Source organism: Hylaeus volcanicus, chromosome 6 (genome assembly GCF_026283585.1).
Source record: "Hylaeus volcanicus isolate JK05 chromosome 6, UHH_iyHylVolc1.0_haploid, whole genome shotgun sequence".
Classification (NCBI taxonomy): domain Eukaryota; kingdom Metazoa; phylum Arthropoda; class Insecta; order Hymenoptera; family Colletidae; genus Hylaeus; species Hylaeus volcanicus.
In genome coordinates, this window is record NC_071981.1 from 14,486,184 (window position 1) to 14,504,384 (window position 18,201).

General features: G+C 31.2%; 3 protein-coding genes across 9 annotated transcripts; 2 read left to right on the forward strand and 1 right to left on the reverse strand.

Annotated features, from left to right (window-relative positions):
* The first annotated feature begins 134 nt into the window (after positions 1–134).
* LOC128878241 (RAD50-interacting protein 1) lies at positions 135–4,631 on the forward strand. Its single transcript, XM_054126287.1, has 12 exons — positions 135–499; positions 663–901; positions 987–1,160; positions 2,019–2,153; positions 2,276–2,537; positions 2,617–2,842; positions 2,901–3,066; positions 3,186–3,351; positions 3,426–3,646; positions 3,791–3,956; positions 4,072–4,205; positions 4,396–4,631. The coding sequence occupies exons 1-12, from the start codon at positions 371–373 to the stop codon at positions 4,577–4,579; spliced, it is 2,202 nt and encodes a 733-aa protein (XP_053982262.1). The 5' UTR covers positions 135–370; the 3' UTR covers positions 4,580–4,631.
* Positions 4,598–12,678, reverse strand: LOC128878240 (WD repeat-containing protein 81). 5 transcript variants are annotated; one of them, XM_054126285.1, is made up of 22 exons: positions 12,211–12,677; positions 11,885–12,044; positions 11,540–11,795; positions 11,296–11,458; positions 10,795–11,208; positions 10,511–10,711; positions 10,290–10,435; positions 10,026–10,213; positions 9,369–9,949; positions 8,824–9,245; positions 8,444–8,737; positions 8,216–8,370; positions 7,458–8,132; positions 7,191–7,366; positions 6,825–7,105; positions 6,622–6,748; positions 6,368–6,542; positions 5,853–6,262; positions 5,455–5,748; positions 5,231–5,380; positions 5,064–5,170; positions 4,598–4,917 (listed from the first exon to the last, which is right to left on the reverse strand). In XM_054126285.1, exons 1-22 carry the CDS (start codon positions 12,424–12,426, stop codon positions 4,686–4,688), a joined length of 5,823 nt encoding a protein of 1,940 aa, XP_053982260.1. In that variant the 5' UTR covers positions 12,427–12,677; the 3' UTR covers positions 4,598–4,685. The 5 variants fall into 5 exon arrangements, with proteins under 5 accessions (XP_053982260.1, XP_053982258.1, XP_053982259.1 ...); XM_054126283.1 differs by having other exon boundaries at positions 5,064–5,380; positions 7,458–8,129; positions 12,211–12,678; XM_054126284.1 differs by having other exon boundaries at positions 5,064–5,380; positions 5,853–6,214; positions 12,211–12,678.
* A 658-nt stretch (positions 12,679–13,336) lies between these two features.
* Positions 13,337–18,082, forward strand: LOC128877978 (SET domain-containing protein SmydA-8-like). Of its 3 annotated transcripts, XM_054125705.1 has the most exons (9): positions 13,337–13,496; positions 13,961–14,018; positions 14,447–14,701; positions 14,844–15,098; positions 15,410–15,563; positions 15,726–15,882; positions 16,029–16,384; positions 16,450–16,550; positions 16,686–18,081. In XM_054125705.1, the coding sequence occupies exons 3-9, from the start codon at positions 14,549–14,551 to the stop codon at positions 16,833–16,835; spliced, it is 1,326 nt and encodes a 441-aa protein (XP_053981680.1). In that variant the 5' UTR covers positions 13,337–13,496; positions 13,961–14,018; positions 14,447–14,548; the 3' UTR covers positions 16,836–18,081. The 3 variants fall into 3 exon arrangements, with proteins under 3 accessions (XP_053981680.1, XP_053981679.1, XP_053981682.1); XM_054125704.1 differs by lacking the exon at positions 13,337–13,496 and having other exon boundaries at positions 13,858–14,018; positions 16,686–18,082; XM_054125707.1 differs by lacking the exon at positions 13,337–13,496 and having other exon boundaries at positions 13,896–14,018; positions 14,568–14,701.
* The last annotated feature ends 119 nt before the right edge of the window (positions 18,083–18,201 follow it).

Consider the following 18,201-nt stretch of genomic DNA (forward strand, 5'->3'; position numbering starts at 1 on the left):
GTAGGTAAGACGCACTAGAATCCTCTGTACTATTAGAGTTTAGTGGTAAGTAATCATTGGAGCAGCGCCGGTGTCGCCATCACCAGTATAAAAGCATAAGCTTATTGCTATCGAATCGAGTGATAAACTGATAATACAATTGGACTGATTTATTATTGTGATAATAAATGACGCGAGGGTGAGGTTGAGACACTGGTCTGAATCAGTTGTAATTTGTAATGTTTACTGATGTTTACTAGTTTAATGAAGTTTACTAGACTACTTACCAAATGTGTATCAACTAAAAACGTGGATTTACGTGGATTCAACATATTGCATCTACAGTGACCTACAGTTGCATCTGCATAGCAAGTGTCAAAACCTCAAAAACATGTCAGACATGAAGCAAAAAATTATACAAAAATTTAATGTAGAATTGGGTTCTGATTTAAAAGGACTTGAAAAAATATATGAATTTCATCAGCGTTTGAATCTTCAAAAGAATGAAATTGAAAAATCGGTACAATTTTATGGAGTTTTATGTTATTTAAATTAAACTTTGTAACATATATGTTTCAAATATTCTCATATATATATATATATTTCACATTTCTGTTGTTTGTTTTTAAAAATTTAGTTTAGAAATTAAAACAATTGTTAAGTAATTATTTTACAATTTTTAGTTATCAATGGCATCATCTGAAGCTCCTTCAAAAGTGAAAGTAGTTATACAAAGTGTTGAAAGAATAAGTATTGAATTTGAACAATTAGGAAAATGCTCAGAAAAATTCAGGAGTAGTATACAAGAAATAACGAGTGAAAAAGGTAGCAATTTAGATATACAAGAAATTATTAACACGATAAGTTACTTGGATAAATCCTTGGCTTACTTGCATTTTATAAAATATGTAGAAAATATTAGGTAAGTTTTCATCTAGTTATGTATTTTGATATGATGTATATTTTATACTTTAATATTTTAATAATTTAAAGAAATATTTTTTCAGCGATGAAATACAAGCATCATTAGCAGCTAATGATGATGAGTCCACCATTTCATTATATACAAATCTTACAGATATTAGTTGTCAATTACAATTGTCCACTTGTCATTATCTTGTAAATTATGTGAGAGACACACTTCATTTTTGGCACAATCTCATCAAGGATAAATTATCAAAGTATATTCTTTATGTATATACTCTCTAAAATTAATATAGAGTAAGTCCTCCACTTACACAGTTAATTTATTTCAAACATTTCCATGTAATTCGAACCTGCATAAATATTGTAGAAAGAGAGAAATAGAAAAGTCAAACCAAGGTTAACAATAATATGATATCATTGTTAAGGAAAGTGTGAGTAGCATAGTTTAATTTTTGTTTAAACGCAGACTTTTTGAAGGTTGGTGGTTGACATGGTATGACTAGTGATAAAAATTGAAAAAAGGCAACTATTTGATTTGTGAATACATGTATACATGCAAAGTATATATATAAGAATAAAAGTGGGAGCCAATCAGATACCTACAAATTTGTGTAACTCGAGGACTCACTGTAACATAATAAGTAACATGAAGTATGTATAGGGTAATTTTTATGCAGTAGTCAATTCCATTATTTATAGAGTATGACAATGTTTGGCAAAACTGTAGGATGGAAAATGTAACATTTAATTTAAAGAAACAATGTAGATCTTGGAATGTTTTTGTGCTTCTATCTAAAAAAGAATTTCTACTGCAAAATGTCTACTTTTTAATTAATTATTCTATATATGGACATTATTTTGTATTTTCTAAAACTGAAGTTAAATTACCTCATACATAGTGATTCTCGAAAAGAAAAATATCTAGACCATATTCATATAAAAATATATGCACCATGTTTTTATTCATTTGTGTAACATGCTTGATAACTTCCTTTGGTTTTTTGAGAATTTTCTTTTGTCTTTACTAGACTACTTATCCACATCTCACATTTTTGAGAGCCTTATACCAATGAAAAAGAATATTTTTATTTATGTATACATACAATTTTCAGAGAATATAATGATATACTAAAGGCATTAAAGTGGCCCTTTTGTGGGAATAATTCAAATGCAATAAATACATATACACCAGAAACATTAACTAAATTTAAAATACTTACAGAATATCTATTACATTTACAATTACCGTATCCTTACATAACAGTTCTTTGCACTCTACCTATTTCTTATCTATAGAGGTTGTACAGACCTAAGAGTATGCCATAAATTGTACAGAAGAAATGGTTTATCCTTAACAATACATATGTAGGGCAGATTCTACTAAGCCAGTGGTAACCTCAGTACTATTAACAGACTTTACACCTGTGAGTTTGCCAATTTCATTGATGGTACGGCCACTTAGACAAAGATTTATATATCACTTCAAAGGTTCCAAATTAACAAACCGGCAAGATAAACCAGAATGGTTTTTCACTCAAATATTAACATGGATCAAAGATCATGTCCAATGGGTACAAAAGAATGTTCAACCTGTTGCAAATTCAATTGGTTTTAATCATATGGATATGAAGGTACTTTGAAAATATACTTTATTATTTTTGTATTGAAATATATTCTCTAAGATTTATATGAATTGTCTTACTTTGATAGGTAGAATTTATGCAGGCCTTAGTACAGTTAGCAGTTGAAAAACTTCATTCAGAGTTGTCAGTAGTACAGTATGATGATGCTTTATTTGCTCATTTGGTGGACGAAGCTTTAGGTTTTGAGAGAGAATTAAGAGATACATTACTTTATCCTCCAACCCAGCCAGCCACTGTTTTTGTTCTTACACAAGCCCACATTTTTGTAAAATGGATTAATACTGAAAAAAAATGTAAGACTAAATAGTGTTATATATTTTTTAGTAATATTAACTAATATTAAAATATTAGATGCTACTGAAAAAATGGATGCGATTTTGAGTTCAAGTACTGCTTGGAAAAGGATATTGAACTCTGATGCTGATGATATGAAGGTAACTGAATGCGCGGACGCTTTCTTGTCTCTTCTTACAACAATCTCTGATAGATATAAACATTTACCTCAACCAGGTCACAGGTAAACTAATCAGATATATTAATTAATAATAAAGGGTATGCCTTCTAATCTATCTTCACTGAAATATTTTATTTGAAACAGTAGTAATATTATTAAATCAATATATCTAATTTATATAGATTACAATTTTTGGAGCTACAACTAGAACAAATCGATGACTGGAGAATAAGATTACTTCAATTACTACACGAAACTCATGAAGATCCTTTAACATCTCTCATGCCATGTATCCTTAATACATTGCATTATGTTGCAACTGTCTTGGAAGAATGGGGTGTGACAGTAGTAAATATTATAAACGCGAGCAATTACATACTTTTTACACTATTAATACATTATTAATTTCTTTTTCTTTATAGCATTTTTTGCAATTGTACTTTTTTAAAAAACAATTTGAAGCAGTTGAATCTGCTACGTTAGAAGGAAGTGATATGACTGAAAGTGTAGGTGAAGTAGAGGGCTCTGTGTTTGATGATGCAGTTGCACTTTTAAGAAGATTAGAAAAAGAATTAATAAATGAAATTAGCGATTCTGTAGCTTTAGACGTAAAGGCAAGGAGTAGACCTTATAGGACAGATAAGTAAGTATATTTAAAATAAAAATGAAAATAAATGATAAATAAATCGTTGAAAGTGTTATTTGCAAACAAAAATGATAATATTTCACTTCTAAAAGTATAGTCTTGAATACAATATAAAACGAACAACTTACGCATCTTTTATAGATGGTTCGCAATGCAATCTGTTAAAGAAGTAGTTTCTTTGTCGGTTACTTCCAGTGGATATTCTATGTTTCAAGAATTAGCAACAAAGCTCAATTTACTGTACGACGCACTTGCCTTACCACTATTTAATCAGGCTTGGAAAAGTTTAGCTTCCCAGTTTGATCAAGTTAGTTAAGAAATTATAACTAATTATATACTATTTATTATTTACTATTTACATACACAAAATGAATACTACATAAGGCATTTCATGTAGTTGAGGTTTTTTTGTTTTATTACAGTTTCTTCTAGAAGAAGTTGTTCTAGTGAATCATTTTAATACAGGTGGAGCCGAGCAACTAGAATATGATATTTTCAGAAATTTATTTCCATTATTCGGCTTGTACATTAACAAACCAGAATCATATTTTCCTCTGTGAGTTACAAATAACAATATAAAGGGTTTTCGGAAAAGAGCTTTAGGATTTTGTTTTGTCCGCTACGACTGCGTTAACAGGCGTATTTTATTATTAAAAAATAAAATTAAAGCTCTGTTTGAAAAATCCTTTATATTTAACTGCTATGCTGGATACTAAGTATTTCATCTTTTTATTATTTTATTTCAGGATTAAAGAAGCATGTATTTTATTAAATATTTTGTTAGGTTCGGCAATGTTATTAATTGAAGCTCTGAACAATGATGACGAGACTGCAGGAAAAGAAATATTAGCGGACATCGGTATTCATAAAATGTCTCCAGAACTTGCTTTGAAAGTACTTGGAACGAGAACAGATATCACCTATGTATAAAAAAGAATGTTTCGTGTACATTATAAAAATTTAATATATTTTTAAAGATTAATTAATTCTACATAAATTTATTTAAATCTTTGGAAAAATTATTAATATGTAAGATTCAGCAAATTAACGTAATACCGCCATTATCTGCGCCTAAAAGTAATAACCGATTAAGAGGAAGAACTGCCATTGTAGTAAGAAGTCCTTTAAATGTGTCGGATTTCAACTTTGATGATGAGAATGATGCTGTTGTTTCTATGGATGTGTAAACTCCCACACGATTTGCTGTTGTTCCTATTATGAGTTCTTGCTCGTAAGTGGACATACAATGAACTGGTTCTGTGGATCCTCTACAAAATTTAAATCAATATTGTAAGTAAACAAGAAAATTTTTAATTTATATTGACATAGGATAATGATTCCAAAAGTAGGTCCTATACTTTATAAATTCTCTATATAGCTTAATGACAAAAATGAACATCATATGGAATCTCACTTCATATGGAATTTAAGTTTTCCATCCAATGCACTCCACACCGTGATAGTTTCATCTAATGAAGAACTAACTATAGTTGTTTCATTTATAGCTACTAATTGTAATATCTGAAAAAAATAACAAATTAAAGTTTTTAAAATTGTGAATAATTTAAATATAATACATACTTCGCATTCATGGCCCTTCCATGACGCAATAATAAGACCTGTACGAGTATCTAAAATTGTTAAAAACCCTGATGCTTGACCTAGTGCTACCCAGTAGCCACTAGGTGCTACAGCAATGCACCTAATTAAGCCTGTTGGATTTACAGATACCTAAAAGGAAAGTTATCATTCTTAATTTATAAAATCTTTAATATTGTATATTTAACAGATTTATTAATGCATACCTTCATTTCATTTACATACTGAAACGTTCTACAGTCAATAACTCTGAGAGTAATGTCAGTTGTTCCCGCAAGTAAAGTTGTACATGGAGGAGGGCTTGCTGTTAATGTATTTACAGGAACAGGGCGAGAGCTTTCTGGACATCCAAGGAGAGAACCCATGAAAGGATCCCAACAATGAATTGTGCCATCGCAAGTAACTACATATCTTAAAGATTCTAGGAATGTAAGGGCAAGAATAGATTTTTTGTGCCCAGTGTAAGTATATTGACAAGGTGAAACAGTGTTTCCATCACCCTATTCATAGAATATATTATTTAGGAATTAATAATTTAATTTCGATTTCAACATATCGTATATATATATACATATATGTTAATGTACAATATTGTGTATATTACCTGACTTCTTAAACTCCATAATTTAACAGTCTTATCTCTTCCACCGCTTATAAAACTATTCTCATTATCTAATGCATATAAACATCTAATACTGTTAGTATGACCACTAAATGTTTGAAGCTTTATTTGTTTTATATTAAATGCTACATCCTTGTCTGATCTTCCAATTTCATGTTCCCAGTATGCTAACCAATTCCCTCGTAACTGTCTCCCAGTATATGTAGAAATGGTTTCACGATTCGACATGATATTTTCTGACGTTGCACTGTTCCCGGCATCATTCTTTTGTACCGCAAATCTATTTCCTACCACTGATATATTTCCAAAACTGGAAACATCTTTATGGGCTAATCCTGTGCTTTCTGTTACATTATAATTACTGTTGTATAGAATATTATGATTGCTACCATCTTTAACAAAGTCAAAGAAAATAGTAAATAAACATATAATAAACAAATCTTGAATAAAATAATTATTTATATACATATAAATTTAATGAAAGAGATACAACATACCGGCATGCGATGATGGCATTTTTGTTTCTTGTTCATATTTATAGCACAAATGATGTATATGTTCATAATTTTTGAGTATTTGTTCCATTACTTCACTGTCAATACATTTGTAAAAGAGCATGTATGCTTTATGAGCAAATTCTGCTGTAAATACAGCTTTCAATTCTTCAAGTGCCTGAAAATATATTTAATATCAATATAATGCAATAACTAATAATTTTAAGTTCGTCAATATCTCGATAATCTTTATTTACTTTATTTTTTTGCGAATCCGATACATCCATATTTTCTAAAACTGGTGGAGAATAAGAATCAGTAACATTTGTGTTGAAATTTGGTTGAAGTCTCTGTGCATCCTTGTCTGAATTTGCACACTTTATACTGTGAACATACATTTGTATCAAGCATCATTGGATTTTATATTCTTATAGTAGAGATACTAATTTTATAAAATTACCTCACAAAATGTTCACTTGTTGTTTTTTGATTGATTTCACTTTTAAAATCTTCAACATCGTTATGATTAAATGATTTATTGAATGTTAAAAAAAATCGTTGAATAGGTACTGCTAAATGATTCTTTACAACAATGTTCCCCAATCGTAAACTAAGCATGAATAGAGTCTCTAAACATTTTTCAGCGAGTACAGCACGTGCAGCGATACCATTAGGAAAAGTAAATCGCGTAGATGATAATATACGAACTGTAGGATGTAGTATTGATTTCACAATCGGTTCCTATAATTGAAGCCTTAGAGATCAGTTTTTTTTTTACTAAATGCATGGTTTTAGTGTTAAAAAGGCCTATATCAAATACTCTTACATGAAGTACATCCATTAACGTTGTGTCATTGAGGTATGCCGTAATGTGGTTTAAAAGAGTTAGACATGAGATAAGTCCACCTTCTAAATTTTGTGTTAGTTTTCTTTTACAAAGAATTAACAGTTCCACCATATGTGCGAAATACTGCAATACTATTATTTGTTCTCCATATAAACCTGTGCAAGAAATGCTTAATATTTATTTACTTGTAGAAAGTGATTTAATAATTAGCTAATATAAATACTATTTTTGTATAAACAAATTAACCTGCAATAGCCGCAAGACACTCCAAAACTTTTACAGCGTTACGATCGCCAACTAAAACTTTTTTATTCCAAGTAATACCTTGCATCGATGCCAAAGTATCATCGATTATTATTAAATTTTCCTTTCCAGTATAACACAATGCGAGCATTCTTAATAAATTTCGCGACAAATATCGGGCAGTAAGCACAGGACCAAGTCGATGAGATAACCAAATAATAGATCCTGCACTCATTTCCGAAGTTGTACATTCATTCAATGTAGATTTTTGATAAATATGATCTATGTGAACGTCTTCGTGTATCACCGTATCAGATTTAATATCATCTGTTTGTAGTATAGTAGAATTTTGTTCTTCTGTATTAGAAATTTCTTCAAACATATTTCTATAATCGGTAATTCCACCATAACTATCATTGCATACAAATTCTTCGTTAGACGATTTACTTCCTACGTTGCAACTAATATTACTAAATTCTGTTATTAATTTATTTGGCGAATTGGATGTTTTCGGTATAGGAATTGTCGGTGATTTAACTGATTTGAACGGTGAAACTTTGTTTCCTTCTTCATTTATATCATCGTTAAGATTTAGATCTATATGTAAATCAATATCATACAGTGTACTAGAATTCAAAGAAATCCAAGAATTGTCTTTTGCTTCTATTGTGAATACTTCTGAAACAGATAAAATTTTTTAGGATATCTCACAATGTTTTGATTATACATCAGATTTGACATACATAAACAGTATCAATTACCCTCGATATCATCGGTTAAATTCGTATTGTGCGTAATATCACTAGTTACAGGTCCAGGCGATAAAGAAATATGTTCAGAATCTGCAGAGGAATCCTCATCTAGAGGTGACAAAATTCCTTCTCCATCGTTACCAATTTCATTTAAATTACAACTTCTTTAAAAAAGAATAAGTTATTTTAAAAAAATGGTTCGTAAAAATACTCATCCACTTAAAAAAGCATTCTTACTTAAGGTTGCCAGTTTTGTGGGTGTAAGATGAACATCCTTGTACGGAGTCTCTATATCCTCCAACTGCTTCTACAAGAGGTACAATAAAATTTTCCAAGAACCGACGTAGACCCAATCTCACTATAAGTTTTAACAAAAAATTTCTGTGGTATAATCGAGTAGTTCTAAATTTTGCAACTAATTCAGAAGAGAGTGTATCAACATATAGTGGACAATCCATAAAAGAACCATTTTCATATAACTTCATGATAGATGATAGAAATATCTCCACAGTATCTTTAGGACCCAATGCTCTAAAAAAATCAGGATTATTAAAACGTAAAAAACTAGAAACCTGTACTTATAATGAATTGTTTAAAATGTATAAATTTTAACTTACTTAGCAATAGGATCAAATAGATACCAAGCAGCTAAGACAGCACTATAACGTTCTTCCATTATTTGCTGTATATGCGGCACTATCAATTCTAAGCTTGCTTCTCTTGCAACACCTGTGTGGGACAATAGATGATCTAATTCCCTAGCAATTGCTATAACTTTACACTCACTAATTTTACAAAGGAATTTCGTTTTTGTTTTAAGTATGATATCCGTATCATCTTCAGACTTCATTATAAAATTTAACTCGCGTGCTAAACTATTATATTCTTGTAACATTTCCACAATATTGAATAAATACTTGTAGTACTTCGAAAATGGAAATAAACTTCCAGAAAGCATTGGTTGAAGAAACTGATGGGCAGACGGTGGCGGTAATCCCATATGTGTAATAGTTGGATATCGAAACGGTGTATCGGTTACCTACGACATTAAATTTAACTTCAATTAGTTTAAATAAAGTTACATTTAAAAAATGACAATTTTTAAATGGCCAAACAATATTAGTCAAAGTAGCTAATAATTATTATTCAAAGTAGTACTTACTTCTACATTATTAATGTTATAACTTTTTGGTATGATATCAACTTGCAACAACAAAGCAACTGCATTTCTTACACACTTAGGTAAACTATCAGATGACATTTTCAATATTTTCAAACAGACATTAAGTCTTTTCGCAAATGACACTTTTTCAACATTCCACGTTGCTCGAAATTTACTTGACAAAAATATTTCCAAAATTAGACAACCCAGCATTTGTTGTTCTTTAATACGTCCGCAAGCCACAATTTGTTTGTAATTTGTAGATGACTCATGCAATTCAATTTCTGGCTTATAAACTTGAGAGCTCACTTTGTTTATAAATGTATGCATAGTTTCTACTTGCAGAATAGCTGCAACCGGATTATAGTCTTTTGGAAGAATTATCGTCTGATTTGTCGATTTGTCTTGCTTGATAGTATCTTCGGTAGAAAGCAAAGAACCTCTAGAACGACTTAGTAATCGACTTAAGACTAAAGGTGACGATCTAGATGGATTTAAAATTGAAACCGGTAGTTCTTCTTCTTCAAATCCGGAACTATGACCTTCATCATCGCTAGCTCTATTCCCAGATTGTTCATTTTCTGTTATAAACATTATATAAATAGCAAGAAATTGAAGATATATCTTATTAGATAATTAAGAATTTCATAAACATACTATATTTATTCATTACAAAAGATGAACGTAACCGAGGTGGAATCTTACACCAATAAGGTGAGGGAATAATTTTTTGTGGATGTGGATGTGTAAAAAGTTGAACAACACCAGAATTGGTCAGGCTGGTATGATTATCAACAAGATGCAAGCAAACGTTTTTTGACTTTACCGCTGCTGATCCGGATAATCTATAAAACGAAAAACCCAAACAATAATAATTACATTGATATTATTTGTTAATATTTTAGAACAAATAATATATACTTGTAGCCGAATGTTAAATCTATCCAATGGTGCAGTCTTTCGGATACATAAAAACTTTCCAAAGCCTCTCTATGTTTTTCAATAAAATCTTCTGGAGATGTTGCCCATGCAGGAATTTCTAAATCTGGTAAATCTTCATGAATAGACTGTAAATAAGAGGTTTCAAGAAACTCTTTTTATACCTTATATGTATGTATTTTAATTAATTATTTTTATCTTGCCTTAAAAACACTAGGGTCTGTAAAAAATTGCGGTACACATTCATCTGGACTCCAGTCATGTAATCTTTGTATAGAAGCAGGATATTCTCCTGGAACCCATTGAGGTCGTACATGTTTGCAAAGAACAGATTTATTATAACGACGCGAGAGATAAACATAATATGTAATCTCCGACAAAACATCCGACACATGGTGTCCTACCTAAAAGTATTGGTGTATTAGTCTTAATAATATACTTATTTTATTTGTAAAGATTTTATTCATGGATGGTTTTAAGTACTCACTTCAACAGATTGAGAATCAAATGTGAAATCTAACTGTCTGTCACCCTTATTTAATCGAAATTTGGATTTTGTTAAATCTCGCCAATTACTACCGCATCTTGATGTAAAATCTGTGACCCAAGGCATAACATGATGGCAACTTGGATCTCCATATCTTCTACCAGCCATATTATTTAAAGCAGTTAAATAATCGTAGTTACTAATACAATTATAGACCCACATTTCACACAATTTTTCGATACTTTCATTCTTTCCAAATTCGTGATTTCCTTGTGACATATTGTCCAATGGAGTCATATCAACATTTTTCTTGTACCCATTGAAATGTTTGCTCTTGATGTCTTGACTGTTGGAGTTTTTGTGAAGTTCATTTTCAGGTTTTACATATACATTATCACTTAATTTTGGTAAAACCTATTGAAAAAGTTATAAAAATTATTAAAATTTAAATGGAAAATTGAATAATAAAACATATGTATAGAAAAATATGTAAACATTTGCCTGTATAGTAAAATTATCCATAAGTAATACATCACTAAGCGTGACTTCACCCAATACAAGGCCACGATCATGCAAATCTCTGCATAATTGTAATAGTTGGTATATTAGAAACAATGCTTTACCATGACTCATATTTAAAGCAGCTGGACTATACATCACACACCTTTAACAACAATTAAATTGTTTAGTACAAATAACAGAAATAATACTTATGGTCTTATACAAATATATAATATATACTTACTCACGAACAGAATATTCTGCAGTTTGTTCATACAATGTTATGAAAGCAGATGTTGTTTCAACAGCAAAATGTATTGGAAGAAGATTACAATGTACTTCAACTGATACGCCAGGTACTACAGATATAACTGATCCATTTTGAACTTGTACTAAAGTACAACCATACATTTTTTGTAATACTTCTTGCATAATTGATGTATCACTTACATTAGCAGTTATATTGCATTGATCTTTGTGGTCTACACAATTCCACGGATCTAATAATTTAATATTTTTTTTAATATTTACATTTACTGTATTTTAATTAATCAGTTATATTATACATTTTTATTTAAAAAATACATACTATAATATTTTTTATAACAATCCTTCCAAAGATTGCGATAATTGGTTTCCACAACATAATGTAGTAATTGTGAAAATGTTAAATCTGCTTGAGTATTTCCATTCGATGAATGTCTTCCTCTTGGAAGTGGAACTGCATATTTATGTTGTTTCTCATAGATCTAATAATCATATTTTTCTTTTATTTACATAATAATTTGAAAACAAAAATAGAATTGAATTCACTTAATCAAGTCATTATTAGGTAACTTTGATTGCCAAAATTAAAGCCAGTGATTCATCTTTTAATTTACCCAATTTTTCTACTTACAATAAAAACCTACATACTTTGACATATACTTTTATCCAGTTTGAGCCTAATTCCTCAAGCAAAGGTTGTGCTGCAATTTCATCTTCTGTTAATCGTTCATGATTAATGAACGAAATTGGACCAATAGTAAGTAAACCAGTTAGCCAGTTTTTGTGAACAGTTAAACATATTCTGTCATCCGTTACTTTAATATGTTTTGCTGGTACAAGCAACTCTTTCTTTATTATATCCATTTTCTAATTTCTCGATTCTACGTTCACTTAGAAAAGGAACTATAGCATTTGGTTAATTTATCATTTTTGCACTGTTTTATGCAGAATATGATTGAACTACGCAACACCATATACGTTTTCCATTTGTTTATTATTATCTTAATTTAATCGTTCGACTCAAACGCGAGTGACAAGTAGGAAATGAACAGCTGATAGTTGATCCTACACAGCTATCCTACACAGAGCAGAAAAGTTTGATAAATCATTGTTGACCATAGTTTACCGACACAGCTTCGTTGACCATAATTTACCGACACGAGGTATTACCAATACTATGTGTTACCAACCAGAACGTATTCCTCTTTACCAGTCACAGTTTTCCGACACCACTTTTTACCAACGAGAATTTACCGACATCAAATAGACCAGTTTGAAAAATTTCCAAATAAATAAGTAATCATGTCATTCATGCCTTACACTGCGATATTAAAGATTATGACTTTTGAGGGCATAAAAAGCGTTTAATTTAAAGATGTATCTACTATTATGTGTGTTATTGTCCAAGCAGAGAATTTATATCTTGATTAATAGCGATGTCGGTAAATTCTGATCGTAACAGTCTGTCAGTCGTTCCCATAGGACTCCTTTTATTCGTCAATTACAATCTTCGACCTAGTAGATTGTTCTATTTCAGTTTATCATTTTCAAATCCTTTAAACGAAAACAACTTGGTTTATACCCATACGAATGATATAGAAAATTTAATAATAGAAAAATTGGACACATTGCACAAAAAATCTAGTGGTGTTTATAGATGATAGGTAGATTCTAGTAGGTATACAGGTACGTATGCATTAGCATGTATTCCCCTTGTCTATAAATAGATCCTATTGAGGAATTCAACCTCCTCTCGAGCAAACCGGTGTACGTTTAGTTACTAATTATTTCTCTGTGGAAACGGACGACCGTTGGTTCAAAAAATCAATCATCGCCTTTAAAAAATTTCAATTATTCGATAGATTTTGTCGAATGTGAATCTATTCTGTGCTCAATCTAATACATACAGCGTTTATCTATTAATTAAATTGCTGGTTGGTCACATAAAATGCCTACATTAAAACAGTTATTTAAGTGACTTTGATTATTTCTGATTTACTTGAAATCAATTTGTTCTTTAGCAGATCACATACAAGATCATATACAGTCAATATACATATATAATCGTAGATATATACAGAAATAATTATTTTGATTTGATCAAAATAGTTAATTTTGTATACATATTATATTTCGAGGAAACGTATTTTATGAATGATAATTTCCTTTTCACAAAAAATATTTATATCGGTATATCTTTAATTCATGTGTATCTCATATATATTTAAAATGATTACTTTCTAATAACACTTTAAATAACTCAATTTTAAATAATTACTGTTTACGTGAAAACAGGACTTTTTAAAATTTGCCCAATGGCACCTCAACCTATTTGTGCTATTTGTGGAAAAAGTGGAGTACATAAGTGTAGTGCTTGTGAAAATGCTTATTATTGTAGTAGACAGCATCAAAAAGAAGACTGGAAAAAACACTCAGAAATCTGCAAACCATTTAAGGTTAGACATTGTTGTTAATGATTCGGTACGATGTTAAATATTTTGACACTATGATAGTGCCGTATAGAGTAGCGATATCTTTTATATTACTCTCATATTATGCTATATCGAGTTCTTGGCTTTCTGTAAAAGTTATTTTACAATCTTACGCTTCCTTATGGTATATTTTTTCGAATTAAATTTATAATATTTTGTTAGAATTAAAACAGCATATATGTATGTTAAAATCCTTTTTTCAGATAAAAAATTGCTTTGGTTTGTGTGTATTCGATTAGAGCAAAAAGGAATCACTATACATTACAATGTAGACCAGGCCCGCGAGGGTTATAATTTTACAATATAACATTTATTTTTATTTTTAATTATCTTATTACAAGTTCCCATCCATTAGCTCAGTATTACTCGCCACGATTAATAATATTCCAAAGTTGACAGAAAATCTCACGTTGGGTCGTTACTATGTGGCCACGAGAAATATTAAACAAGGAGAAATCGTTATCAAGGATAATAAACCTCTAGTCGATGGTCCTATGCACAATTCTGTTCCAGTCTGCCTTCGATGTTACACAATGTTGTATAAAACTACCGCGGTGCCTTGCACGAAATGTGGATGGCCTCTTTGTGGGGACTGCAAGGACCATGGTTTGGAATGTGATTTCACTTCTTCGCGCAGAAATGATAAGGTGATCGTTACGTTGAAAACATAAAGTTAGAATAATAAAAATAAGCAGAATTTTATGACTACTAAAATTTAATTAAAAATTCTATTCTAATCCCAGGAGTTGTTTGGATTTGATATTTTTACTTACATTAGAATTTCATCAGGTATCCATCACTGAGTTCGGTTATCCACATCCAAGTTATCAGTGTATAAATGTCATAAAAGTACTATCTATGAAAAACAACAACCCAGAATGTTATCAAAAGTTGTTATCACTTGAGGGCCACTCGGACAGACTAAAAGAAGAGAGAAGTTTCAACTTCGAGAAACCGACAAACACCGTGAATTTCATCAAAAGATTTTTTAAAACGGACGATATATCGAAAGAAGAAATTATAAAAATCATCGGAGTCCTGCAGGTATCAAATTTAGTAAACCAGTATAGTAATGAATTGTTCACCGATGTATAAAAGTCAAATATTATACTTCTGCATAGACATAAAAAAAACTGACGATTCATTTACAAAATCAGCACTGTTTATACGAGACCACAATATACACGTTTATTCGAATCTATAGGAATGTGTATTAGGGTGAAGTAGGACAAGAGTATGAATTCAGTAAGGTAGTGATACTCAAAGGTTTATAAAGCGATTCAGGACCTCAATTTTTTAACTCAACATTCATAAACAATTAATATTTAAAAATTTGAGTTGCCATTAAATTACAGGTTAATGGACATGAAGTTCCTCTCACAGAGCCACCGTACATCGCAGTTTACGAGCTGGCATCGTTGCTCGAACATTCCTGTAAAGCGAATTGCTCGAAAAGTTTTACTAACGAAGGTGGGCTAATAATTCATGCTGCGACACATATCACAAAAGGTGATTATACTTTACTAAACTTATGTATTGATTTATACGATTTAAAATAACGTTGACCGATAAATTTCACCATTGCGTCCAAGTCTGAGAAGTTACACTTTTAACGCACGGCGTTCCACGCGCCTACTTTTTCTTTAAAATTCATTTTTTTTTTTGTCGTAGGAGAACACATTTCTATCTGTTATACGGATCCACTATGGAGTACCACAAATAGAAGGCACCATCTGTTCGAAACCAAATTTTTCGAATGCATTTGTGACAGATGCAAGGATCCCACGGAATTTGGAACGATGTTTAATGCTATAAAATGCGACAAGACGTAAGTTGCAAGTTGTACAATCCGGGTATTTACGAATTATCGGATATTACGTTGTGGAGTTGATAAAAAATTTGTAACGTTCGATATCATGCAATGTAAATTCGATGTATGAATGCAAATTCTTATAGGTCTCATTGTATTTTCAGAAATTGTCATGGTTATATGCTGCCTAAAACTTTTCTCGATCCAGATCAAATGGATTATATATGTTCGACGTGTGGATCAATATTGCTATATAAAAAAGTTGAAGAAATTCAAGAGAACATCGGCATAGATCTCTCCAGAATGAAGAAAAACGATATTAAAGCGTGTAAAACATTTTTGGATCGTTATAAGACTGTGCTTCATCCAAATCACTTTTATAACACCGATGTAACTATTGCTCTGGCTCAATTAATTGGCCAACAAGATGGAGGATTACAAACAGTCGCGGACGATCTTCTTGTTAAGAAACTTGAATTGTGCAAGAAACTCGACAATTTACTCAAAATTCTTGCACCTGGTAAGCTAGAAGATAATGTGATTTTGCATGTAAATATCAGAGGAGTAAGGTTTATTACTTTTCAGCTGAGAATCGAATTCGGGGATTAATTCTTTTCGAGTTGCATGCAGCCTATGCAGACTTCAGCAGAAGACACGTAGAAGAAGACACTCTACTATTATTAGGGGTAAAATATAACTTTAATCGTACATTACGAAAGAACAGATTTCTGTATTTATTTACGTTAAAGTTATAAACTTTCTTATTCTGTCTTAATTATTACAAATTGCTTTATTTTTTTATTTTATTTTTTTTTTTTTAGGAGTCAAGGAAGGCTTTAGTCGAAGCTTATCGATTATTAAAACTTGAACCAACAGCCCTTCCAGAAGGAAAAATTGCACAACAAGCTCAGATAAACTTACAAAAAACTACTAGTATTCTCAATCATTTGAATTCAGCATCCAAATCTTAATCATGCATTATCGTGTACAATACACGTGTCGACTGAAAATGCTTTTGATGGTATATTTGTGTCATCATATTGTTATAGAAAGCGCAACAATAAAGACACGAACGTAGTAGGCGCAATCATTTGTAAAGAAATAAACGTATAAAATAAGCTGTGGCAGAATACTGTATCCCGATAATTATCGTATGTGTGAGAGTATAATGTGCGACATTTGAATTGAAAATATTAGTCGAGCCATGTTTTATCAGCCACGTTACGCTTCTTAACGGTGCCTAAACAACATTTTGCAAGGTTCTCCTTCATTTCTAATGTAAATAATTGTAAGACATCTCATACTTGTCCTAGAAGCTTTGGTCACTTTGCTCTACAGCTACTTTGTTCTTCACGTTTGCCGTACCTCCCGTTTATCGCATAGTCCTTAATATCGATTAACGATGTTCCTAGATACCAATACAAAACCTATTTATCACGCTGCATAACAACTGGCATATCACGATGACAAGCGGAAACGAATTTCCTATAGGTTCCATGTTCATCAGCGTGGCAGTGCAGGAAGTTTCGCCTCCACAGTGCGACGGGTGTTGAAAAAGAAACGAATTAAAGTTCCAATTTCGCTAAACTTGGACAAAATTTGCGTATGAAACGAGCCGTGACGGGTCGCACATGTCGCTATAATTTTAACAACGCGTGCCCTAAGGGCTTCGTGCCCCATTCAAGGGATGGATCGGGGTGGAAAAGACCGCAGGGTTGCTCGTGACTGCACAGCTAACCGGATGCGATTTTTTTCCTCGTTTCACCAGAGAATTGCTCGGGAGACCGTGCGGGCAATTCGTCTCGCTACTGTTGCCCAACGATCGTTGCCAAGGAGGAAGGCAAATATTATGCGTAGGTCATGGTTCGTCGCAGTACCTGTACACCTGGGTCGATAGACATCGACATTGAATTAATTTATTAAATTGTTTTTCGTAAAATTTTGCAAGATTAAACAGATTGAGAAATAAATAATTATTCCTTCTTAGATATTTAACCCAAAGTATACATTCAAAAGGTTTTCTCCGAGTAAGATAATAATATAATAATTATCGATATACTGCTTTATAACTGGGAGTGTAACAACTAGACCGTGGATGCTAATGAACAATATTTTTACAGATACAGAAACAGATTCACAAACATAGATTCTAAACGTTATAATATAATCTCACAGATTTCCTCATACTTCTATTTGCTATAAATGCATAAGCATCCGCAGTCTCTTAATAATGAATAATGAAATAAAAATTTGATGTGAAATAGTAAGACAAATAGTAGACAATATTGAATCTCCAACAAACTTTGATAATTTTAACAAAAGTCCCTTGTAAACCAA